The 24,558-nt window shown below is 45.9% G+C and overlaps 3 protein-coding genes and 1 long non-coding RNA gene across 5 annotated transcripts; 3 read left to right on the plus strand and 1 right to left on the minus strand.

The window, feature by feature from the left end:
* Positions 1-6,251: 6,251 nt before the first annotated feature.
* LOC136763023 (elastin-like) lies at positions 6,252-20,669 on the minus strand. 2 transcript variants are annotated; one of them, XR_010820949.1, is made up of 2 exons: positions 9,006-9,564; positions 6,252-6,795 (listed from the first exon to the last, which is right to left on the minus strand). XR_010820949.1 is itself a non-coding variant. In XM_066716702.1 (2 exons), the coding sequence occupies exon 1, from the start codon at positions 20,386-20,388 to the stop codon at positions 19,942-19,944; it is 447 nt and encodes a 148-aa protein (XP_066572799.1). In that variant the 5' UTR covers positions 20,389-20,669; the 3' UTR covers positions 6,252-6,795; positions 19,871-19,941. The 2 variants fall into 2 exon arrangements, 1 of the variants encoding a protein (XP_066572799.1); XM_066716702.1 differs by lacking the exon at positions 9,006-9,564 and adding an exon at positions 19,871-20,669.
* On the plus strand, positions 12,438-16,852 carry LOC136762709 (GTPase IMAP family member 8; the record flags this gene model as incomplete). The annotated part of the gene is made up of 3 exons (XM_066716271.1): positions 12,438-12,548; positions 13,812-14,861; positions 15,096-16,852. Coding segments are annotated over exons 1-3 (2,841 nt in total), but the record flags the coding sequence as incomplete, so codon positions are not given.
* LOC136763024 (uncharacterized) lies at positions 16,865-17,740 on the plus strand. The gene is made up of 3 exons (XR_010820950.1): positions 16,865-16,955; positions 17,201-17,362; positions 17,604-17,740. It is a non-coding gene; the product is annotated as an uncharacterized LOC136763024 (long non-coding RNA).
* LOC136762711 (serine/threonine-protein kinase N2-like) lies at positions 20,387-22,861 on the plus strand. Its single transcript, XM_066716273.1, has 9 exons — positions 20,387-20,422; positions 20,654-20,745; positions 20,914-21,090; positions 21,242-21,304; positions 21,610-21,686; positions 21,793-21,935; positions 22,226-22,333; positions 22,512-22,592; positions 22,676-22,861. Exons 1-9 carry the CDS (start codon positions 20,387-20,389, stop codon positions 22,859-22,861), a joined length of 963 nt encoding a protein of 320 aa, XP_066572370.1.
* The last annotated feature ends 1,697 nt before the right edge of the window (positions 22,862-24,558 follow it).

The raw sequence follows: 24,558 nt of genomic DNA on the forward strand, positions 1-24,558 counted from the left end.
ACCGGACTGCCACTTTAAATAGGAAGTGAAGAGTAGTTTAGTGGGGGGGCTCTGTCTCTAACGTGGCCAGGTGGGTAGATTTTTTTTTTAATTCGCTGTATATGTGTGTGTATGTGTTGTTGTTCTCGTGTCCTGTGAGGAGTGTGGTGTTTATTACCTCAGGGAGTGCAAGATACAGTGTGGTGTGTGTGCTACCCTGGCCCTTGGGAACTAGATCGGTGTTAAGGTCCCTAAATCCATCTTAGTGTAAATGTCGGAAAGGTAGCATTGGGGGCTCATCTGGGAAACATCATCTGCAAGTTTCGGATTTGTTTAAGACTGCTCTGTTATTAAGTTTCTGCACAGTACATAGACATTGTAATTAAAGTTGTTATTATTTTATTTTATTTTTCTCTTCTTGTTAACTCCTCCTCTGCACAGCAAACATGGCTGAAAGCAGAAATGCTTTTATGGGGGTTAGTTCAGAAAGGACTAATTTGAATGCAGACACCATCCATTTCTTTCCCCAGTTATTGATAGTGCAGTAGAAAGTGTATCTGTGTGCCCTGGATTTTTTACGGAGAGTGCTAATGAGCTTTTTAGCAGTGGATTTGTTGGTTCTGGCCCAATGTTGGCATGTAACCCTTCTATTAGCAGTGAGGGAATGCTTCATGTTAGTAAAAAAGCTGTTTACAGACACGGGTAGTTAACACTATGATGAATCCGTTTACTGGTTTCTCTGCCTCTACTTGGCATGGCTCAGGACAGAGGGACTCTTTTGCAGCGTCTCTGCAACCCAGTGATTTGCGGCAGTTGCAAACACCTTTGCAAATGAGTTTCAGTGAGAATCTGTACACTCCAGTGACTCAAAGGTGTGGTAATTTTCAGTCGACTCCACTCGGTGTGCCTGTTGAGTCACTCTTTGTGTCCGTAAAACACCAGCAGATGAGGTCTGACCAGCAGAGATACACTGACCGAAGTTATGTGGGTGCAGCTGACCACCTGCCTGTGCATTCACTCTCTGAGGCTGCAGAGTTGGAGCATTGTTATGGGGAGTCATGTTGTGACCATCCCAGATCAAGATCGAGAGCCAGACTAGGGAAAAAGGTTTATTTTGATGCATCACCATGCAGTAGCGATGGTGAGTACTCAGCTGAAAGGGAACGAATGCCAGTTATGCAGCCTGGTCAATTTGATGGTACAGGATCGTGGAGAGATTTCCTCCACCAGTTTGAAAACTGTGCAAAGGCCAATCATTGGTCTGAAAAGCCATGGCTATGCAGCTAAAGCTTTGTTTGGTTGGTGCAGCCGGATCCATTATATGTAAAAATCCAAGGTCTGATTTCTGGAATTAGAAGCGCATGGTTGCAGAGGTATAAGCAGTTTATGGCCCTCTGTCTGATCATGCTGCTGCTCTGGGGAGAGAGCTGTGCCAAGGAGTCCGCTGCCCTGGAGAGGCCTTATATAGTCTCCGAGACGATGTATATGAGAAGGTGTGGAGATTTACAAATGCGCTAGGTGGATGCACATGGACATGGATGCACCTCCACAGCCAAAAACAGGTTTAAGAGAAAGGGGTGTTGTTTTGATGATTAATGGGCAAGGCCTGGAGATGTGCATTCACGTTGTCATTCATGGCACTGAAGTAAGAGCCCTCTTGGATAGTGGTGCTGGGAGGAATGTGCTTCCCCTTCAGCACTACAGAAGTATCCCTGAAGACTTTCAACCTCATCTTGAAAGTTCAACACTAAAGATTTTACAAGGCATTAGTCATGCTAAGGTGCCAGTGGTTGGTGTAGTGACTTTACCTGTACAGGTTGGCACATGCACAGCGGTGGTTCATTTTCTTGTAGCTGATATTGCTCGTGGTAGTGAAGCAATTGTGGGTCAACCATTCTTAGAACAGTCCAGGGCGCGTATAGATTTCGGGGACTATAAGATCACACTTTTTGGTGAAATGATGCCATATTTTGACACTATCTACAAACTTAAATCACATGTTGTTGGGATTGCACGGACAGTGGTTGTAGAGCCTGGCTGCGAGTACATTGTTCCTGGTAGTGTGCATTATCATAGCACAGTGGAGGGACATGCTGTATTGTACATGCCCCAGTAGAGGCTTTGTAGAAAAGTATCAGGTGTTAGTGGCTAGGGTCTTAGTTAATGCACAGCCCTCACAGGGACATATTCCTGTTAGAGTTTTCAACCCTGGTTCTTTGCTGGTGACACTAAAGGAAGGTGCCCTGGCTGGGCTTATACTGCCTGCCAAAATTGTGGAGAGTGCTCATGTCACACACAGCTCTGTTGCCGTCACTGCCCAGTGTCATACTGAGAGACTTTCTTGTGCTGTGCCAGAGCATTGACGCACACTGTTTGAAGACAGTTGCAGCTGCAGTTGGCACAGTTACTGCAGATGTATGCAGATGTTTTTTTCACTGGACCGAATGACTTAGGCCGTACCAACCTGGTCCAACATGACATACAGACAGTGGGCAGGCCTCCTGTAAAACAGCAACCTTGCCGCATGGCGAAAGGAAGACCAGAGGATGCAGAAAGACAGATTGAACAAAGCTTACAGTCCGGTGTTGCAAGCAAAAGCAACAGTGACTGGGCCTCTCCAATTGTGATGGTCCACACATTCGGACTGTGTCTTGATTATCGGGCACTAAATGAAGGCACGATTAAAGATGCCTCTCCGTTGCCACGGGTACAAGGCACTCTGGACACATTATCTAATGCTAGGTGGTTTACTACACTGGACTCGGCATCAGGCTATTGGCAGGTTGAACTCACTCCCCGGGCTCGTAAGGCAGCTGCATTTTGTAACCGCAAAGGTCTTTTTCAGTTGAATGTGATGCCATTTGGGCTTTGCAACGCCCCAGCAACATTCCAACGTCTTATGGACCGGGTCCTGGCAGGCCTTCAATGGGAAACCTGCCTAGTGTACTTGGATGATGTCATTGTGCTGGGAAGCACTGTTGATGAGATGCTAACTAGACTGAATCATGTTTTTGACTGGTTGCGAGAAGCCAATCTTAAACTTTAACATGAAGTTTCAAGATGAAGTAACATACCTGGGACATGTTGTCTCAGAGATGGGGGTTGCTACTGACCCTGGGAAGGTCCAGAAGATTCAAGAGTGGTCGGTTCAACGGGATATCTCAGAGGTTCGGCAATTTCTTGGGTTAGCTTCCTATTATAGGAGATTTGTGAAAGCATTTGCAAGTATTGATAACCTGGGCACTAGCAGTTCTGAAATGTTATGTAATGGTTTGTTCTCTGTTTCGGCCACAGGTAATTCTCCCCAAGGTGTTTCACAAGGACATTATGAAAAACATGCATGATGGTCCTACTGGTGGGCATTGTGGGGCAGAATGGACACTGTCTTACATAAAGACTTGTTTTTATTGGTACAAAATGAGTGAAGATGTCACTCTCTGGTGTCAGATCTGCACAAGACGTTCAGCCAGAGCCAGGCCTCCAAAGACACCTAAAGCATTAATGGGAACTGTTTGAGTCGGTGGACCAATGGAGAGGATAGCACTAGACTTAATGGGCCCACTGAACAAGACTGAACGACACAACCACTATATTTTGGTTGTACAAGACTATTTTACCAAATGGGTAGAGGCCTATCCTCTGCCTGATGAGAGAGCTGTGACTGTTGCTAACACATTAACTCAGGAATGGGTTAGCAGGTACTGTCCACCTAATATATTACATAGTGACCAAGGCTCGAATTTTGAGTCTGAAATCTTTCAGGAGATGTGGGAATTGCTTGGAATCATCTGTCCCAAGGACTTTCTCACAGAAGTATTGTGGCTTGTCAATATGCTTTTTAGCAAATTCCAGTCTGGCTTCTTTATGTTTTTCTTTCAAAAGTGGAGTCCTCCTGGGTCTTCTTCCATGGAGGCCACTTTTGCTCAAAAAGTGACGGATGGTGCGATCAGATACTGATGTACCTTCACCTTGGAGTTCAGCTTGTATCTCCTTGGTTCTTTTTCTGCCATTCACACTACCCTTCTGTTGAATCTGGGGTCGATTTTCCTCTTGTGTGGTGCAAACAATGATACCAAATGGCACAGTGACTACTTTCCTCCATTTAAATAGGCTGAATGACTGATTACAAGACTGGAGACATATGTGATACTAATTAAATAAATTAATTAGTTTGGAATATCACTATAATCCAATTATTTATTATCTTTTCTAAGGGGTACCAACAATTGTGTCCAGGCCACTTTAGAATACCTTTGTAGAATGAGCAATAATTAATCTCTTTTCACAGCTTCTTTGCTTTATTATATGACATACCAAAGGCAAGCAAGTATACATGATGCAATAGCTTTCAATGTCATCACTTTTCAGGAGGAATGCAGCATTATTTCAATAAGCTGTAAGGGTACCAACAAATCTGAGCACGTCTGTATATGGTTCAAATTGACACAAACAAACAATGTCAGACAATGTTCAGAAGAGTTATATCATATGTTTTGTCTGTTCTCAGTTGTTATGTTATCTGCAATTGGTCCTATCTTGGCTACATGGTTAAGTAGTTAGTGGGTTAAAGAGAAGGGAACATAAAGGGTAATATGCTTACCATTGATCTAAATCTAACAGAATACCTAATTGTAACTTGGGTGCATAGCAATAATTGTATTTTCAGGAAACCTGTAAGATGGTTAAGATAGCTGAGTGCTGCTCTGTGAAATGCTGAGGACATATCAGACTACAAGTGTATCTTGGAGATATTTGGATAGCTACTGGAAATGACTATGAAGAACAGGAAATGCGTACGGACTATGGATATCCTGATTCTGGAGAGAACCTGTTCTGCATCCTACTGCTCTTACGGTTGATGGGAGACATGTTAAGCACGGCGAGGAAGGTACTGTGCCTTTGGTGTTACTAACCTGCGCAAATGGAAATTGCAGCCAGAACTGTGAGACAGTGTTTTTGAGATTCTTCAGCACGCTCATGCTTGCACAAACCAACCTACAGTACAGCTATGCTATGCTAGCTATGCTAATTACCCTTTAAGATGCTTTGCATGCAGGAATATCTGTTCTGGAGGAAGCAGATATGATTGCATTTATTTTCAAATAGCGACCCTTTCCAAAATGTAGGTTGCTGGGTTGGTATCAGGGACTGATCACCACCCAGAGCGGGGATAGTGTTACCGGACTGCCACTTTAAGGCGGTGCAGACTGGGAAGAGGTGTGTGATTTAATTAGGAAGTGAAGAGTAGTTTAGTGGGGGGGTTCTCTCTCTAACATGTGGCCAGGCGGGTAGGGTTTTTGTTTTTCATTTGCTGTATATGTTGTTTGCGTGTCTTGTGAGGATTGTGAGGAAAGGGCTCTCTGCTGTTGTGTTTGGCAATGTTTTGGGGGAACTTTATTTTGAAATGTTATTGTTGTATTGTTATTTCCTTTATCTCATTGAGATATATGTGTCGTCTGCAGGCCCCCATTTCTTGTATCTTTTCATTGTACTTTCTTCTTAGTTCAGTTAGTCTTAGTTTCTGTCTTCATTTTGTTTCAGAGCAATGAATATTGACATTTTTATAAAACTGCAATGCTGAATTGTGTCTGTGGGGCTTATTACCTCAGGGAGAGGAAGATACAGTGTGCTGTGTGTGCTACCCTGGCCCTTGGGCTCTAGATCAGTGTTCAGGTCCCTAAATCCGTCTTAGTGTAAAAGTCAGAAAGGTAACACAGTTCAGAAACAGAAGAGGATAACGATGAAGATAAAGATAATGATAGACAGCATCCGATAAGTAACAGTAAGTAACATTCATTTAAAAACCGTTCCTCACTCAATGTTCACATTCATTTTCTGCCAACTGTGCATGATTTATTACAATAAAGGCAGATTATCTGCATCCATTTACAGGTAGTTTAAATATAAATCATGCACACTTTGCCAATTAATTGAAAATACATTGTGATATGAATTCAAATCTATTTTCAAGTGAAGACTCCTCTTTGCAGACTGTTATATAAAGCCACATCGTGGCAGTCAGTATATAATGAAGATTTACAACAGGATTTTAATTATTGTTCGCAGTGTTATGTTACAGTGTTTTAAACTGTGCAGGTGCAATCAGTCAGGGGATGCAGGATTCAACGGGATGCCAAATATGTCATAACACCAGTACATTCAAATTTCCATTTTGACCACAGCACACAAATACACACTCGCACACATGCACACACGCACACGCACACACACACAGACACAGGGTCAATTAGCTATTAATCTTTTATTACACTGACCAAAAGCCTTGTGTTATAAAGTAAATCAAACATAGGCCTATACATCACATGGCCGTATAAACACAATGACATTATCATGCCACGTCAAGAAATGAAATGCATGCCTCCAGCCTAGAAGATATATCACACACTTAGACTTCATGTGTCCTTTATTTAACAGCAATATTACACCCAAATTAACAGGAGCATATTGCACTCAAGTTGTAAATAGCAGCAGATGAAGTCAGTCTAGATGAATGTCCATCAGCCTCAGTGTCCCCCTTCCGAAGGGCCTCACTTACAAAGGGCAGGGACTCGAGCTGCGAGACTCCAGCGAGGAGAGGACTGCGAGGAGACGCCGCACAGCAACAGCAAGAAGCCATGACGATCTCTCCGATTCCTGTCCTGTTCTCCTTCCTCTCGCCGTGCACCTGCACGCCATTGCTTCCCTAATCCCTCTAACCTAAAAGTTCGAGGGCAGCTGGGAGTTTGGTCCTTTTCCACTTCTGTTCAGCGGCACGTAGACTGGTTGGGTCGAGCAAAGATTGGAAGAGATCCAAGGCTGAGGAAGGGAGGAACAGACAGGATGAGACGTTAGAGGACAGAGAGAATCAACAGAGGAGGTGAGGGAAGAGAACAAGGAGGAGGTAGCGCAGTTGACGGACAGATGGGAAAAACAGTCAATGGAAGGTAAGAGAGTGAGGGCAGTGGAGGCAAGGGTGGAGGGGGAGACGGAGCGGAGATTATGGTAGAAGGTGACAGGGAGTGGGTGGGATGGGGAGGGAGGGGAGAGAATGGGAGAAGGAGATGAAGTGGTGGTCTGAGATGTCCATGGGTGTTTCAGATAGTGTCGAAGGGGAGCAGCCTCTAGAGAAGATGAGGTCGAGCTGGCGGCCAGCCCTGTGAGTGGGGGGAGACGGGGAGAGAAAGAAGTTGAAGGAGTGAAGGAGAGGAAGAAATCCGGCACAGTGGGAGGGGTTGGAGAGGTGGATGAAGTCTCCTAGGAGGATGGTAGGTGAGGACATCGAGGGGAGGGACGAGAGAAGAAAGCCGAGTTCATCCAGGAAGGAGGCGAGTGGACCGGGAGGATGGTAGAGAACTAGAAGGAAGAGGTGAGAGGGAGAGGTGAGTTCCACTGTGTGGAATTCAAAGCTGTTAGTCGTGATAGAGGAGAGAGAGGGGGGACATAGAAGAGGAGAGAGGGGGAGAGCAGGAGCCCTGTTCCTCCTCCCAGGCCGGTAAGATGTGGGGAGTGGGACAGGACAAACACAGGGACAGGACAGGGCGGCAGGGGTGGTTGAGTTCTCAGGGGAGATCCATGTCTCGGTGAGAGCGAGGAAATCCAGAGACTGGAGGGAGGTGAAGGTGGAGATGAAGTCGGCCTTGTTGGAAGCTGAGTGGCAGTTCCACAGGCCTCCAGAGAGGGGAGAGGAGGGGAAGGAGGAAGAGGGGAGATGCAGGGAGATGAGGTTAGAGGGATTAGGGAAGTATTGTACTTCGCTAATTTTAAAAAGGCATTCGTTACAGAGTACAAATTTTGTAGGTTGTCATGAAAAAAAAATGTGGATGACAGACAAACAGAACAATAAATGAAGGAGCAATACATTGAAATGTCAGGCATCCCGCCCACAACACTCAGCAGGCCAATCACAGTGTATCTCGTGATGTTATGGTCGGTCAGTCAATAAAGATTTGAAGTCAGTCCTCCAGTCCAGCAGCAGTGAGGTCAGTTAACTGGCTATCTAACTACCAGTATTAGTAGGAGTCAGTAGGAGTGTATATTTTTAAATTGAAATTTAAGCGATCGATCAAAACGAGCGTTTCATTTCCACCGTCGAATTTAAAGACGGGTTCGTGATTTATTTATATTTTTGGCTTTGCCAAAGCAATATTAATTCAAGTATCAGAAAATACAAATGACAGCAGACAGTAAATATCTGTGTGTGTGTGCATCTCTAACGCTTAATTCTTCTATGTCACTAAATATTTGAATTAAATACCTATATGGCGTTTCAGCTGTGAACTCCTCAAAAGTAATAAGTTATAAACACTTTCTTCTCCAACCGCGGAACCTGCAGTTCAAGTGATAAAATATACTGAATACAATATAGCCGACAATCTGGGCTTTGTAATGGAAATTAGTCATTGTGAAAGAGTTGTAATCGTGTTGATTCTGGAAAAGTCATATTTTCATATATTATTGTCATTAATTATTGTATTAGCAGATTTGCACCTGCTACAGTTCTCATCTGCCTGCCCTGTGATTGGATCAGCAAGTTTTTGTCTTTCCTCTGGAATTCAATTTTGATCTCATTGCAAACCTAGGTCTCTGGATCAATGCTTTGATCGTTACCTGTTTGATGGTAATTACTTTATAATATAGGGCAGGGGTTCCCAAACTTTTTTGACCCAGGGACCCCTTTGCCTACCAAAGGATGGCGGTGGGGGGGGTGCTGACGGTAAAAATGTGAGAGAGCAGGAGGGGGGTTGTTTTGGTGGGGACTGACGCTATTTTCGCAGCAGTGCCAGACCGCATTTTTAAAAGAAGCATTGTTGATTTTTTTTTTTTGCTGGGTATTTTGCCGCGGACCCCCTAGCACCCCCTCGCGGACCCATTGTGGGTCGTGGACCCCAGTTTGGGAACCTCTGATTTACAGTACTACCTGGGAAGAGCATCTCAACCACCACGAGGCAGTGTTGGGGAAAATTTGGAGAGCTGGCCTAACCATCAATGGGTCCAAATGTGAACTGGCAAAAGCGGAAGTTCAGTACCTGGGCTACCGCATTGGGAATGGAGTCTTGCATCCTCAAGTGGAAAAGGTGGAGGCCATTAGAAACTGTCCAGCTCCAGCCACACGGAAAGCGGTACGGCTATTCCTCGGACTGGTGGGCTGGTACCGTCACTTCATCCCAGGGTTTGCTGACATTGCATTCCTGTTAACGGAACTTACTAAGACTCTAGCACGGAAACAGTTGGCCAGATCAAGAACACCCTCTTTAGACTTCATATTGAGGATTAACAGCAACAGATTCCAAATGCAAATGCCACACTTGAAATCAAATCTATTCCTTTTATCTGCTTACCTGTAACTGACCTAATGAGGGAATAACACACACCTGGCCATGGAACAGCTGAGACAGCTGAGCAGTCAATTGTCCAATTATTTTTGAGACCCTAAAATTGGGGGGATCACATATAAAAATGGGTGTAATTCCTACACTGTTCACCCAATTTGGATGTAACTACCCTCAAGTTAAAGATGAAAGTCTACACTTAAATCTTGATTGTTTCCTTTCAAATTCATTGTGGTGGTGTACAGAGCCAAAATGATGTCACTGTCCAAATATGTATGGACCTAGCTGTATATATATACACTAACCTAAAGGATTATTAGGAACACCATACTAATACTGTGTTTGACCCCCTTTCGCCTTCAGAACTGCCTTAATTCTACGTGGCATTGATTCAACAAGGTGCTGAAAGCATTCTTTAGAAATGTTGGCCCATATTGATAGGATAGCATCTTGCAGTTGATGGAGATTTGTGGGATGCACATCCAGGGCACGAAGCTCCCGTTCCACCACATCCCAAAGATGCTCTATTGGGTTGAGATCTGGTGACTGTGGGGGCCAGTTTAGTACAGTGAACTCATTGTCATGTTCAAGAAACCAATTTGAAATGATTCGACCTTTGTGACATGGTGCATTATCCTGCTGGAAGTAGCCATCAGAGGATGGGTACATGGTGGTCATAAAGGGATGGACATGGTCAGAAGCAATGCTCAGGTAGGCCGTGGCATTTAAACGATGCCCAATTGGCACTAAGGGGCCTAAAGTGTGCCAAGAAAACATACCCCACACCATTACACCACCACCACCAGCCTGCACAGTGGTAACAAGGCATGATGGATCCATGTTCTCATTCTGTTTACGCCAAATTCTGACTCTACCATCTGAATGTCTCAACAGAAATCGAGACTCATCAGACCAGGCAACATTTTTCCAGTCTTCAACTGTCCAATTTTGGTGAGCTTGTGCAAATTGTAGCCTCTTTTTCCTATTTGTAGTGGAGATGAGTGGTACCCGGTGGGGTCTTCTGCTGTTGTAGCCCATCCGCCTCAAGGTTGTACGTGTTGTGGCTTCACAAATGCTTTGCTGCATACCTCGGTTGTAACGAGTGGTTATTTCAGTCAAAGTTGCTCTTCTATCAGCTTGAATCAGTCGGCCCATTCTCCTCTGACCTCTAGCATCAACAAGGCATTTTCGCCCACAGGACTGCCGCATACTGGATGTTTTTCCCTTTTCACACCATTCTTTGTAAACCCTCGAAATGGTTGTGCGTGAAAATCCCAGTAACTGAGCAGATTGTGAAATACTCAGACCGGCCCGTCTGGCACCAACAACCATGCCACGCTCAAAATTGCTTAAATCACCTTTCTTTCCCATTCAGACATTCAGTTTGGAGTTCAGGAGATTGTCTTGACCAGGACCACACCCCTAAATGCATTGAAGCAACTGCCATGTGATTGGTTGGTTAGATAATTGCATTAATGAGAAATTGAACAGGTGTTCCTAATAATCCTTTAGGTGAGTGTATATATATATGTATACATGTCCTTAATGTATAATTCTAAATGTACAAATTGTAAGATGAATGCCTGTTGTACAATTTGCTGGGGATTTTTAGTGTTTTAATATGTAATGTACAGTGCTTAACATATTATTAAATTTGAAACATTGTTAAAATATTTGATTTTATATAATTTTAATTTTTTTATATTCCTTACTATTAGAATCAAAAGATGTAGCTACATATTAAAGATTAATACATATTACACCAAAATAAATTACATTAACTGTATATTTAAAGTAAGTAATTTCGTTGCACTATCAACATTAGTTTTAAAGTGTCCTTATCCTTATATGTATGAGGGTTTATTGTCTTGATTTGATGCCATACAAAACATTTTAAAACGCGTAGGGCTCAACCGAATCAAATCTCTGACCTGTATCCTCTCGCATTTTAATGTATTTTCAAAAGCTACTTTCTACTACTTATAAATGAAAATGCAATATGATACAAGTTTGTGATTTACTTTTTGCGAGTAGGTCAAAGGTGTAATTCGGTCCCTCTAAAATCATTGATGTAAGGAACCCAATCCAGTCTGCAATATAGAAAGGATTCTTTGATGACATCGCTTTGAAGAACCTTTTTTGGTTTCACATAGTGTACTGTACATTTGATTGTTACTATATTGTTCAGTCACTAGAGGAAACAGTAGAGCAACTTTAAACAGGCAGCACATGCAGATGGGGAAATCCAGCAGGAGGATCAGACTTAGTCATGGTTCCTCTTTCACACTTTGTGAGAGACTGCCTTACCAGCCTCCAAATCGCCCCATGCAAAAGGACACAGGTGCAGTTTCAGGAGGAATGCTGTTGATTGCAGGGTCTTCAACAAAACCTCTGTTTAAGAAGAAGTGCAATAAAAAAATATCAGATGGAGCAGAGAGGTGAGAACTGATACAGACGCCTGATTAAACTCCAGCAGCAGAGCTGAAAATTGAGAAGTTTAATAAATGCACAATCAGCTCCTGATTGCAGTGTTGCTCCTCAGTGTGGTTTCAGAGCAGAGTTGGGATGATGCACTTCCTCTATATTGTGCCCAAAACCCCCTGTGTCTCGTGAGAGAGTCAGCATGCAGTTTGGCATCAGATGCCATCTCAGATCAATGGGAAACCTCCACTGTCCAAGAGAGAGGGTGAGAAGGTGAGAGGAGACAAGGGAGGTGGTTGCTAATGCTTCCTCCTGGTGAGTTCCATTACTGCAAAAGGTTCACATTAACAGTGGATGTGTTGATTTTATGTAATAATCATACTCTCAAATAATGGTCAAAACAGAAGAGATTATGAAAACTCTTGATGTTCCAGTCTGGAGGGTCATAGCGGTGATGAGAACAGACAGCACAGGGGCTGGGACCAGGTCAGTGAAGTCTAACTGTGTGTTTGGGTGCTTGTCTGATGACTGTACCAGACAGATACAGCTCACTGTGGGTTATGGGAGGAGGGAGGGTGATGTGTATATGTAATGGCAGTGTTTGGTGTAATGGACGGTTATGCAAATATTGATCTGTCGATGTGAACTACATTAAAGACCAGCAACGGGTGAGTGCTTAGTTCAGTTCTGACCATGGGCTGGAGAATTGTTCAGCAGCACAGCAAAAGAAAGACAAGACACCAGTGATCTCTGCAGGGAAGGAACTCCTGAGAAAAAAGAGAGAGATGGCGAGTGGCGGCAGTTCCTCCTCCCTTGGTGGTGAGTTTCTGCTCTGTTTTTCTGTCTTCTGTTTCCCTCAGGAGAGACTTTCCCTCTGTCCTCCCATCCCCAAGTCAAACTGTCAGCTGCGCAGGAGCTCAGAGTCCCACTGACAGAGTTATTAGAGGGACTAAGACACAGCTTATGGGAAATTGGTCTGACTGGAGTTACTGTAGGGAATGTTACAGCAGCACATTTGGGTGCAAGAATCTAAAAGATTAAAATACCAGGAAAAATTTAAAACTGGGCAGTAAACGTACAAAACACTAAAATAGGTCAAAGAGGAAAAGAAAAAGCCCAGCAAAGTCCTGCTAAAAACATACAAAAGATAAAACAAAAACAGCAAACCCAGTCCTGGAAGAAGGAAGAAAAACTTGTTTGCATATAGGTCTTTATCGTCCGGCCTTTCTCCATGACAGCAACCAAAAGGAAAAAATATCAAAATCCAGATTTAAAAGTATAAAACAATTAAAAATGTTTTGAAATATATAACAATTTTCAGTCAATTTCCAAAGTAAACAATATAATTTTACTCAGTGCACACCTTCACACACTCGTGCTACTTTTCAATTCACTCCGCTCCCTTAAAAAAAAAAAAACCTCAAACAAACAAGGAGGATAGATGGACATAGAGAAAGGTTAGAATGATGGAGAGGGGGGAAAGAAGGAGAGATTAGGAAGAGAGTGGGAAGGGAAGAAAGAGGGGGAGAATGGGGAGACAGGTGGAGAGAGACACACAAAAGAGAGAAACAATAAATGGTGAGAGATTGAGAGAGGGGGAAGAGGGGAAAAAAGGAAAGAACTGGGGAGAGGGTAGAGACTGAGATAGAGAGGAGGTCAGACAGGGAGGCACATAGGGAGAGGGCAGAAGGGGGAGAAGGAGGGATGGAAAGAGGGGAAGAAGGAGGGATGGAAAGAGGGAAAGAAGGAGAGAGGGTTAGGGGCAATGAGGGGAAGAGAAGAAAGGAGAAAGAGAAGGAAGGATGGAGAGGAGGGCAGGGAAAGAGCATGACAGGGAGAAGGAAGGAGGGGAGGGAGAGAGGGAGACATGAAGGAAGAGAAATGGGAGAGGAAGAGAGAAGAGGGATGAGGAAAAAATAAGAAGATGTGATGGAACTAAGAAACATTATCAGTAAGAAGAACAAGGGAGAGGAAGAGAGAGAGAGGGGAGGTGGGGAGGGACTGAGTGTGGGAGAGGGAGGGATTGAGGGAGAGGGAATGGTATTGAAGAGGGATATAAACTGTGTTGTTTCTCTCTGACAGGTGAGAGACACACTGCTTCCTGTGAAACACAGCGCCTGTCAGAGCTGAGGATTGTGCTGCTGGGGTGGAGAGTGACTGGGAAGAGTTCATCAGGAAACACCATATTGGGCAAAGAGGCGTTTAATACTGAGATTGAGGCAATGACTGAGGAGTGTGAAAAGAGCCAGGATGAAGTAGACGGGAGGCAGGTCACTGTGGTCGACACACCAGGCTGGTGGAGGAGTGCTTCTGTACAGAGGACTCCAAAGCATGTTAAACAGGAGATTGTGCACAGTGTGTCTCTGTGTCCTCCGGGACCCCACGCTTTTCTCCTTCTCATTCCTGTGGGGGGAGTCTCAGTCACAGAGACACACAGGAGAGCAGTGCAGGAGCACCTGGAGCTCCTCAGTGAGAGAGTCTGGAGACACACTATAGTTCTGTTCACCTATGGGCACGAACTAGGAGACACAACCATTGAGCAGCACATTGAGAGAGACAAGGAGCTCCAGCGGCTTGTGGAGAAATGTGGAAACAGGTATCATGTTCTCAACAACAGCAACAGGGGAGACAGCACTCAGGTCACAGAGCTGCTGGACAAGATAGAGGAGATGGTGGCCGAGAACTGGGGCTGGCACTTCACTACTGACATCAGCCAAATATACAGACAGACTGAAGAGAGGATCAGACTGAGGGAAGAGGAGCTGAAACAGAGGGAAGAGGAGAGAAGGAGAGAGATGGAAGAGAAGATGAAAGAAAAGGATGAAGAGATGGAGAGAGAGAGGGAGGAGGTAAAACAGAGAGAAGAGGAGAGGAAGAGAGAGATAGAAGATCTGAAAGAGAAGTATGAGGAGAGAGAGAAGGAGATAGAAGAAATTAAAAAGCGCTCTGGGGAGAGAGAGAGACGGAAGGAGGAGCTGGAACAGAGGATGGAGGGGGAGTGGAGCAGGACAGGAGAGGAGCCGAAGGAGAAGATAAGAAAGACACTGAAGGAAGAGGAGCTGGAGAAAGAGACAGAGGAATCCACACTGCCTGTCAAGATGAGGAGCAGCAAGAAGATCATCCCTGCCAAAGGTGAGTTTGATTAATGCTGTATTACTGACCCTCTGATCTCACTATCTCTTCTAATTTGATCTGTCATTATTGTGCTGTTTGTTTTCCTGACATTTCCTCCCAACTACAAACAGGATCCCAGTCTGGCTCATTGCCACTCTACTGCATTGACACACACACACACACACCATTCTCTCCAGTGTGTTGCGCCATGTTGTCATTTCAGCTCTAACTGTGTTTTGTGTTGTGTTGCAGTGAGTGGAGGTGCAGCAACAGATAGAAGCCCAGGAGAGACTGCCAGTCCAGATGCCTCAGCACCTCCCAGTCCCCCTGAGCTGAGGCTGGTGCTGCTGGGCAGGACTGGAACTGGGAAGAGTGCAGCAGGAAACACCATCCTGGGCCGAGAGGAGTTTCCCTCTGAAGCCAGCAGCTCTGCAGTGACACAGGAGAGCGCCAAGAGAAGAGGACACGTGGCTGGGAGATGGATGGCTGTGATGGACACACCAGACTGGTTCCACACGCCACTCTCTCAGGGGGACCTGAGACGGGATGTGGGACTCTGTATTAACCTGTCTGCCCCGGGACCTCACGCTTTCCTCCTGGTGACCCCGCTTGGCCGATCCACAGGGGAGGAGAGGAGGATGCTGCAGAGGGTGCAGGAGATATTTGGGGAAGGGGCCGTGGGGCATACCTTGCTCATCTTCACCCATGCTGACCAACTGAATGGCAAGAGCATCCAGGAGTTTGTGGAGACGGGCAGCGAGGAGCTCCGGTGGCTGTTGGAGAAATGCAGGAACATGTACCATGCTCTGGACAACAAGAACAGGGGTGATGGCACTCAGGTCACACAACTCCTGGCCAAAATCCAGGAGATGGTGGCAGGAAACAATGGCAGCTACTACAGCAGCCAGATGTACCAGGAGGCAGAGTCCCGGATCAGACAGAGGCAAGAGCAGATCCTGAGGGAGAGAGAGATGAGCAGACAGAGGGAAGAGGAAGGGCTAAGGGAGAAGCAGCAGAAGGAAGTGAACAACTGCCTCCGCAGGATGGAGGGGGAGCTCCAGCAGCAAGAGGAGAAGATCAGAGCTCTGGAGGAGCGGATAGAAGAGCTGGAGGAGAGGCTGAGGGAGGAGAGGGACGAGGAGAGGAGGATAGTGCTAGAGGAGGAGCTGAGGAGAGAGCGAGAGCAGAGAGAGAGGCTGGTGAGAGAGAGGGAGGGGCTGAGGGAGGAGCGGGAGAGGGAGAGGAGAGAGACTGAGGAAAGACACAGGAGGGAAATGGAGGAGCTCAGGCGGCACTATGAGGGACAGACCAGAGACGAGGCAGAGAGACGGCTAGATGCTCTGGACACGGCAGCATTTGCTCTGGGTGGGGATGGAGGGACAGCAGGGCCAGTGTCTGAGCTGAGGCTGGTGCTGCTGGGCTTTGAGAAGACAGGGAAGAGCTGCTCAGGAAACACCATTCTGGGCAGAGAGCAGTTCCACCCTGAGAGAGGGACCGAGCAGAGTGAGAGCAGCCAGGGGGCAGCAGCTGGGAGGAGGGTCACTGTGGTGGACACACCGGGCTGGGACTGGCACACTGACCGCTCCACGCCTGAGCGTGTCAAACAGGAGATTGTGCGCAGCATGTCTCTATGCCCCCCGGGACCCCATGCTCTCCTCCTGGTCCTTCCTGTGGTCTCACTGGGACTCATACAGAGAAGAGCAGTGCAGGAGCACCTGGAGCTCCTCAGTGAGAGAGTCTGGAGACACACTATAGTTCTGTTCACTTGGGGGGACGAACTGGGAGACACAACCATTGAGCAGCACATTGAGAGAGACAAGGAGCTCCAGCGGCTTGTGGAGAAATGTGGAAACAGGTATCATGTTCTCAACAACAGCAACAGGGGCGACGGCACTCAGGTCACAGAGCTGCTGGACAAGATAGAGGAGATGGTAGCAGGACTGAGTGTCTTTCATTACTGGATGGAGACAAAAGGGCTGCAGAAGAAGAGAGGAAAAAGGATTGAGGAGAGAGGACGGGAGAAACCGAGGCATGAAGAAGAGGAGGAGACCGAGAGAGAGGGAGCCACACTGCCAGTCAGGAGGAGACACAGTAAAGAGGAGCCACCCAAGAGTAAGTTACTACAACACACTGACATACAGCTCTACTACACCCCTGACTGTGTCACAACAGCACACTGACATACAGCTGTACTATATACCCCTGACTGTGTCACTACAGCACACTGACACATTGCTCCACTACACCCCTGAGTGTGCCATTACAGCACACAGACACACAGCTCTACTGCACCCCTGGCTCTAGTACACTACTGACAGACTGCCTCTCTGTATCTCTCTCTCTTTCTGTTTTAACAGTGCCTGGAGCTGAAGGGACTGCGCAGGACCCTGCAGACACAGAGAAGATGAAACAGAAGAGGAGTGAGGAGAAAAGAAGAGAGAAACAAAGGGGTGAAGAGGTGGAGACAGGCGCAAAACTGCCAGTCAGTAGGAGACATAGTAAAGAGGAGCCTCCCTACAGTAAGTTGGCATGGTCAGGTTATCAGCAGACAGACCACAGCACTTGGGCACTCTGGGCTGGTTTGCTTTCTCTCACCTCCCTACTGCTTATTGACACACAGCTCTACTATACCCCTGACAGTGTCACTACAGCACACTGACACACAGCTCTACTACACCTCTGAATGTGTCATTACAGCACTGCCACACAGATCAACACCCCCCACCCCTTCTCTCTCTCTCTCTCTCTCTCTCTCTGCAGTGTTTGGAGCAGAAGACCCAGTGCTGAGCTGAGAGAGGGCTGTGCTGTGCAGGATGTTGCAGGAGGGCTCTGACAGCCCTTAGAGGTCTCTCACACACACAACAGCACAGGAGCTACAGCAACCAACTGCTATGGACACGGCTATGCCATGGCTTCAATTGGTTGTCAGTTGTGCATCATGTGCCAATCAGATGCCCCAGAATAACTGCATCAAACAAACATGGCCTCCTCAATCCATCCCAGGGGCCGTATAGACAAAGCTACCTGGAGTCTCAAGCCCCATTCACACTGAAATGCCAGCAAACCTAGTGGAGTCCATGCCTCGACGGGTCAGGGCTGTTTCGGCGGCAAAAGGGGGACCTAAACAATATTAGGCAGGTGGTCATAATGTTATGGCTGATTGGTGTATATACACATATATATACACACACTGTCATCCACATTTATGTACATTGCAAGTTCAACCTTATCTGAAAAAATAAACTGAGTAAATGGGCAACTGTATGTAAAATAATGTGATATCTTGAAACAATTGTAAATCACCCTTAATAAACTGTCTGCATAGAAATAATAAAGAATATTAAAGAACAACTAACAGCAATAAAGACCTCGGCATTATGATAATTAACTAATTAACTCTCTGTATTTGCTTTGCATACTTCAGAAAATGATATTGTTAATCCATTTCTTCACAGAAATTGATATTCAATAAGTAATTTCTATTCCATTTTAATATTAAAGCAATAGGTTTTATGAAATCAAATATGAAGTATTGTGCATTTTTCTGCAGTAGATAAGGCTTGCTTAGTTTTGACAGTAAATGAACCAATCAAATGAGAGAGGGCATGGTTCTGTGTTGTCAATGCAGGGAGTGGTATCATGGAGCTTGCCTTTCAATAAACCATACAACGTCCAAAGTGTTTCATCTGTGAGACCTGCTTATAAATCAAAGTGTGTGTGAAAAGAATCCTATTATGTTTTTAGTGTGTTTTCAGTATTCCAGGCCTGTCATTCCATGGAAATCAGCTGCCATTCCACTTTTATTCCAAGTTTTTAGTATTGGGATTAAAAGACATGACTCCTTTTAGATTAAACTGTGTATACTACGGGAGAAGGGTACCCTTTAGGAGTATATCCATAGTGAGAACCTGAATTATGTGTGGAATTAATATCATGTTTTGCCACGAAGCTCTTCAGTGTTTGCTCACTAATAGGGGTGAAACTATTCCACACATTTTCAATGTGTGTGTGTGTGAAAACAATTCTCTTACGTTTTTAGTGTGTTGTCAGTATTCCAGGCCTGTCATTCCACGGAAATCAGCTGCCATTCCACTTTTATTTCTTAAATTAGGTTATTTTAAAGAAAGTGTATTCAGCATTTTAAAATCCCAGGCTGGGAATAAATCAAGACTTTGACCCACCCGCTAATACAGAACTAGACAACTGTTGTGGTTTCATTTTTAGATGCCACTTTCTTCTAATCATAAATATAACCGCTATAAGGTACAGGTTTGTAGTTTGCTATTAGCGGGTGGGTCAAACTTTTGATTTAATCCGGCCCCCAGTTTAGGATTTGGAGATATAGGCAGTCAAACCAATGTGAGCTGTTTTCCGTGCATTTTTAAATATGAAACATGCACTGTTGGTAACTTAAATACAGACGTCAATCCCACGACCTATTTACAGACCTCAATGGGTCAGAATGATTTATTTACCAATACTATGTACATACATATATGCATGTATAGAGGACAAGTCAGACCCGATTCAGTACGGCTTTAGCCCCCCTATATTTTATAAGAATGTTTAAATCCATCGATAAGCAGATGAACTAACTCGCAGGCTTTAGGACCACGGGGTTATTGGGCACTTAGACAAACCGCCAACCCCCCCCCCTCCATCAATACAAGCATTGCGTATGATGATCATCTGGCCAGTGTGACATCACAGAGGTTCCAGAGTTCTAAACCACCTTCCTTATGCCAAGCATTCCACTGCTGTGCTTACCTGAGAGAGAACGGACGTGTTTTGACTTTGTGCAAACATTGTTAGACAATCCACTATCCTCTACGTAGCGAAAGCCTTTCTATATTGTTATCGGTTCTCTAGTTTCTGTTCTGATAAGGAGTGAGAGACAGACACAGAGACAGACAGAGAGACAGAGAGAGAGACAGAGGCCCGGTGGGGTGCCATCGGGCCTCAGACTCCCCTGGAGACAGAGCTTCCAGCGAAGATGGGGTTTAGGTCATTCCTGCCCTACGCATTACCTGGACTGCTGGCGGTCATAGGCTGGTGGTGGTGGCTGTCACGGAAGAACCAACCCGACGACAGCCACGCCTCAGCCGACGCCAGCCACGTCTCTGCCGACGTCAACCACGTCGATGCCGACGCCAACCACGTCGATGCCGACGCCTGCCAAGTCGATGCCGACGCCTGCCAAGTCGATGCCGACACCTGCTACGTCGATGCCGACCTCTGGCACGTCGATGCCGACGCCTGCCAAGTCGATGCCGACACCTGCTACGTCGATGCCGACCTCTGGCACGTCGATGCCGACGCCTGCCAAGTCGATGCCGACCTCTGGCACGTCGATGCCGACCCCTGCCACGTCGAAGCCGACGCCAGCCACGTCGAAGCCGACCTCTGGGATATCGAAGACGACCCCTGCCACGTCGAAGCCGACGCCAGCCACGTCGAAGCCGACACCAGCAACAGCGACTTCCAGTGCCTTGCTGTCCTGGGGCAGGGGACATTTGGAAAGGTATATCCCAATGACCCGAGTCATGGTCTTTATAATGTGTGGCGGCTCCAAGCGATCGGTAATTCAGCCGAGGATGTGGAGAATAGATATTTGCTCGACACCAGTTTTCCAAAAACATATTTGTGGACACTTTAGAACTGATGTCCACTTTCTAACCTGTAACAGAAACATTGTCTGTGACTTGTAAGTGCAATTAGTGAGGACGTATTTCTAAATGCTTGTGTTGTGAGTGTCGCTCCTGGGCTTGAGAGCGGAGTTTGCCCGTCTTGAATCTGTCTTGCTTTGACAGGTGCTGCTTGCCGAGGCCAGAGACACTGGAGAGAAGTACGCCATTAAAGCACTGAAGAAGGCAGACTATCTAGGCAGTGAAGATTTTGGCAGGTATGGCTTTCTTTTGTCTCTAGTGAGGCTTCTGGGTTTCTGAGCAGAGCAAAGATAAATTAACCTCATCATGGTTTTAATGCTTTAGACCAAGGGACCACATGACTTCTTTACCCAAGCTATTGATAAATGTATTTTCAGCTGCTGTCTGTCTTTTTTCTCTTTCAGCCTCATGTGCGAAAGGCGCGTCTTTGAGACGTTAAACAATGAGCAGCACCCGTTCCTGGTGAACTACTTTGGCGCCTTCCAGACCAGCGAGCACGTGTGCCTCAAAATGGAGTATGTGGTTGGCGGAGACCTAAAGATGGATCCAGACGCGGACGCATTTCCTGAGCCCCGGGCCGTGTGAGTGAAACACTGAGCTGCATGGTGTCTCGGTAGAGAAGCTCGCTCTGCCAACAGTAATGATGTTGAACTGTGTACCTATTTAATCAGAATTGATAGCAAATTACATTTTATCTGAGCTTTCTTGTTGTTGGTCTCTTTTCTTGAACAGATTTACTGCTGCCTGTGTGGTGTTGGGTCTGGAGCATCTACACAGCCACAAGATAGCTCATAGGTAAGGTCTCACACATCAGCACTTTTTACAACATACACACAAGAAAACATGCACAGTGTCACCGAGATCAAACCCCACCTCAACTATTCTCCCATTTCATTTAATTTCTCATAGATGTTGTAAATGATTGATTGTGACTCATAAGAGAAGCCACGTCCTAATATCAGTGCAGATATGAACCTGAATGCACACAGTGTGAGACGTGTGTGTTTCCTTTAATGGCTGACAGTGAGACAGTGCTCGTGTTCCGGGCATGTCCTCTCTCTATTCTGCTACCATGTGATTATACTGTATTTTTATTGCAGGGACCTGAAGCTGGACAACCTGTTGCTGGACAGAGAAGGCTTCGTTAAAATCGCCGACTTCGGGATATGCAAAGAAGGTACATTACAAAAACAATAGTGTTGATTTCCTCATTTAGCACTATGTATAATTTACATTTTTACTCCGGTGTGTTTTTCCCGACTCCTCTTCATTGTTCTTGCCAGGCATGGGTGCCAGTGATGTCACCGGCACATTCATTGGCACACCCGACTTCATTGCCCCCGAAGCCCTTACAGAGGAGACATATACCAGAGCTGTGGACTGGTGGGCACTGGGGGTGCTGCTATATGAAATGCTCATCGGCAAGGTGGGTAACACAACTTCATTAAACCTGTTGATTTTGCAAATGCCAATCTAAAGGAAAATGTAAACTAATAGCTCCAAAAGCTGAAACACAAGCCAGTGTTTAATCTCATGCAGCTCTCTCGTGCACACAGAACCGAAAGCTCAGGTATAAATTGACCATTTGGTTGCACAGTTTACACTTTTGGTGTCCGTGTGGCTTTTGCAGTCTTGGGCTCAGAATGTGAATAATGCAAAGGCTCGGTCTGGAGTCACCCTTCAAGCGCTCTCCTGTCTTTCTCCTTGTGCCCGTAGCGTCCCTTCACTGGCAATGATGAGGATGCCATGTTTGAGAGCATCATCAGAGACCCAGTGCAGTTCCCCAGCCACCTCTCCACAGAAGCCACCTCCATCATCACAGGGGTTCGTGTGCCAAGTTTTTTCCTCCAGTTTGTGCCTCAGTATCCTGCTTCCCAACCATAATGAACGCATGCCACTGTTATTGAAATGTGACGGGACTCCTCTCCTGCATCACGTTTCAGCTTTAAGTCCATTGCTGGAGAATAACGTGCCTCTCCTTCTTGTTTTGAATCATCTGCAGCTGTTGGAGAAAGACCCAGAGTGGCGGCTGGGTGCCGGGGAGCGCGGAGTGGAAGACGTCAAGGCCCACCCCTTCTTCAGGGTACGTGGCGCACACAACCGTTTTAGGGCTCTGTCCCATGAAGGCGGCACCCCCTTTACTTCTTTTCTTCTCTCTCGTTTCAGAGTGTGGACTGGCCAGCGCTGCTTGCTAAGAGAGTGACGCCTCCCTTCATCCCCACAATCAGCGAGCGTGAGGCCCTGTGCGGCTCTGCGGCCCCCGTGTTCACTCTGCCCCACAAGCGCAGGGCCCTGACTGAAGAGGAGCAAGAGCTCTTCAAAGACTTTGACTACGTGGCCGACTGGTTCTAGTGCCAGCGCTGGGGAAACGAGCAAGAGAGTGACACACAGAGACAGACAGACATTGACAGACAGACACACACGCACACACGCACACACACACGCACGCATGCACACACGCACACGCACGCACACACACACACACGCACGCACGCACGCACGCACACACACCCACGCACACACAGAAGCAGGCAAGCATGCACACACACACACACACGAGCACGCACACACAATAATTGCAGAAAGACTGAGAGGATCCTGCAGCCGTTGTGATGGTCCTGGCCATGGGACATGAAGACTAGAAAACCCGCCTTCAACGCCAGACGGAGCGGCTCAAATCACGTGTTCCTCCTCACACTGCAAACTCAATAAAACCAACAACAATCACTTTCAAAGATGCCTCCTTGTGTTTGGATTGCACTGATTCATTCTTCTTGACTGTAAAACAGGGAACTGATCTCCTGTGCCACTGTGGGTCGTCAAAGGTCACGTCATTTTCTCATCGGTTGAAGGCAAATGAGCAATAATATGTACTATGACACACAGTTAACATCCTATGTATTATTATTTATACATATGTAGAGTAAACATGGTTAAATTAAAACATGACCCAATTCCATGCCAAATATTTAAAGTCTGAAATATGATTAAAATACACAAATCCCTCTGAATCACAGAAAACAAAAGTTTGCTGCAACGCCCAATCCTATATAATGAAACCAGATAATATGTAAAATATCTGATGTTTATGGCTAGCAGTCTCTGGAACATGTCAGATTTCATGAATAAAATTAAATCTGTGTTCTATTATTCGTGCAACTAAGGCCCTTACTTTTCACCATGTCCAAACACCGCTCCCATACAGACGCACTCCTCCTCCGCTTCCCGCTCTGTGGATCCTTGTGCGCTCCCAGCAACGTCCAATACACTCCTGACACGGGTCTTGAAAGTGGTTTCCTCATGGCAGTGAACACTTGATGGCAATCATGTTCTTCTTCGCCACGCCACACAGGTTCCCACAAGCATTGAGTCCATCTGTAAACTCTGATCCCATGTCCGCAGTCGTAAAGAACGATGTTAATTAAAGATCAGTATAATTAAAGGGCATGACGCACTGTACAGACTGACTCCAGAAGAAACCTCTATCTGTGGTGCTCTCTCCACAGGTGACACTAAATGTGACAGATTACAATGAGCTTCATGAGGTTCCTCAGAAACGGCAGATGAGGGTATTTTCATAGACTTGTTCCAGCATGGTCCTGGTGAACTTGTGAACAGCAGTATTCAAGTACAGGACAGAGCGTGTCCACAGCCTATGTTTTGGTCTCACTCTTGTGCGGGGGGTGCTGCTCATGGTGAAGCTGTCACAGTCGCTTGTTTGAACTATTCTCTTTGCTTTAGTGTGGCTCTCAGTCCCAATTCCAGCACTGTACAAATCTTCAGGCACTTCCTGGTGCACAAATTCATACAGTGGCTTTGCAAAACTAGGAAAACTGGGCAATAAAGTCTTTCAGTAGCAAAACATATGAAACACGAGGAAGAATTGCAAGAAGGTTATATGATGACCGCCTGTGACACATACACGATTCCGAAAGCCATTTCTTGTCCACCTTCACTCTGTGGAGGAATAAAATTTCTTACTTTTGTGAAGGAGAAACAGGTTCACCCCCAGAAATCAATTTCCTTTCTGACACGTTTGTCTAAAATAA

Source organism: Amia ocellicauda, chromosome 11, assembly GCF_036373705.1.
Source record: "Amia ocellicauda isolate fAmiCal2 chromosome 11, fAmiCal2.hap1, whole genome shotgun sequence".
Lineage (NCBI taxonomy): Eukaryota > Metazoa > Chordata > Actinopteri > Amiiformes > Amiidae > Amia > Amia ocellicauda.

Bases quoted from the DNA above. Each gene is read 5' to 3' on its own strand.
- LOC136762711 (XM_066716273.1), top strand. From the start codon at position 20,387: ATGGTCTTTATAATGTGTGGCGGCTCCAAGCGATCG. The intron at 21,687-21,792 runs GTACATTACAAA...TGTTCTTGCCAG, and splicing joins CTTCGGGATATGCAAAGAAG to GCATGGGTGCCAGTGATGTC. The intron at 22,334-22,511 runs GTTCGTGTGCCA...AATCATCTGCAG, and splicing joins CCACCTCCATCATCACAGGG to CTGTTGGAGAAAGACCCAGA.
- LOC136763023 (XM_066716702.1), bottom strand. From the start codon at position 20,388: ATGACTCGGGTCATTGGGATATACCTTTCCAAATGTCCCCTGCCCCAG.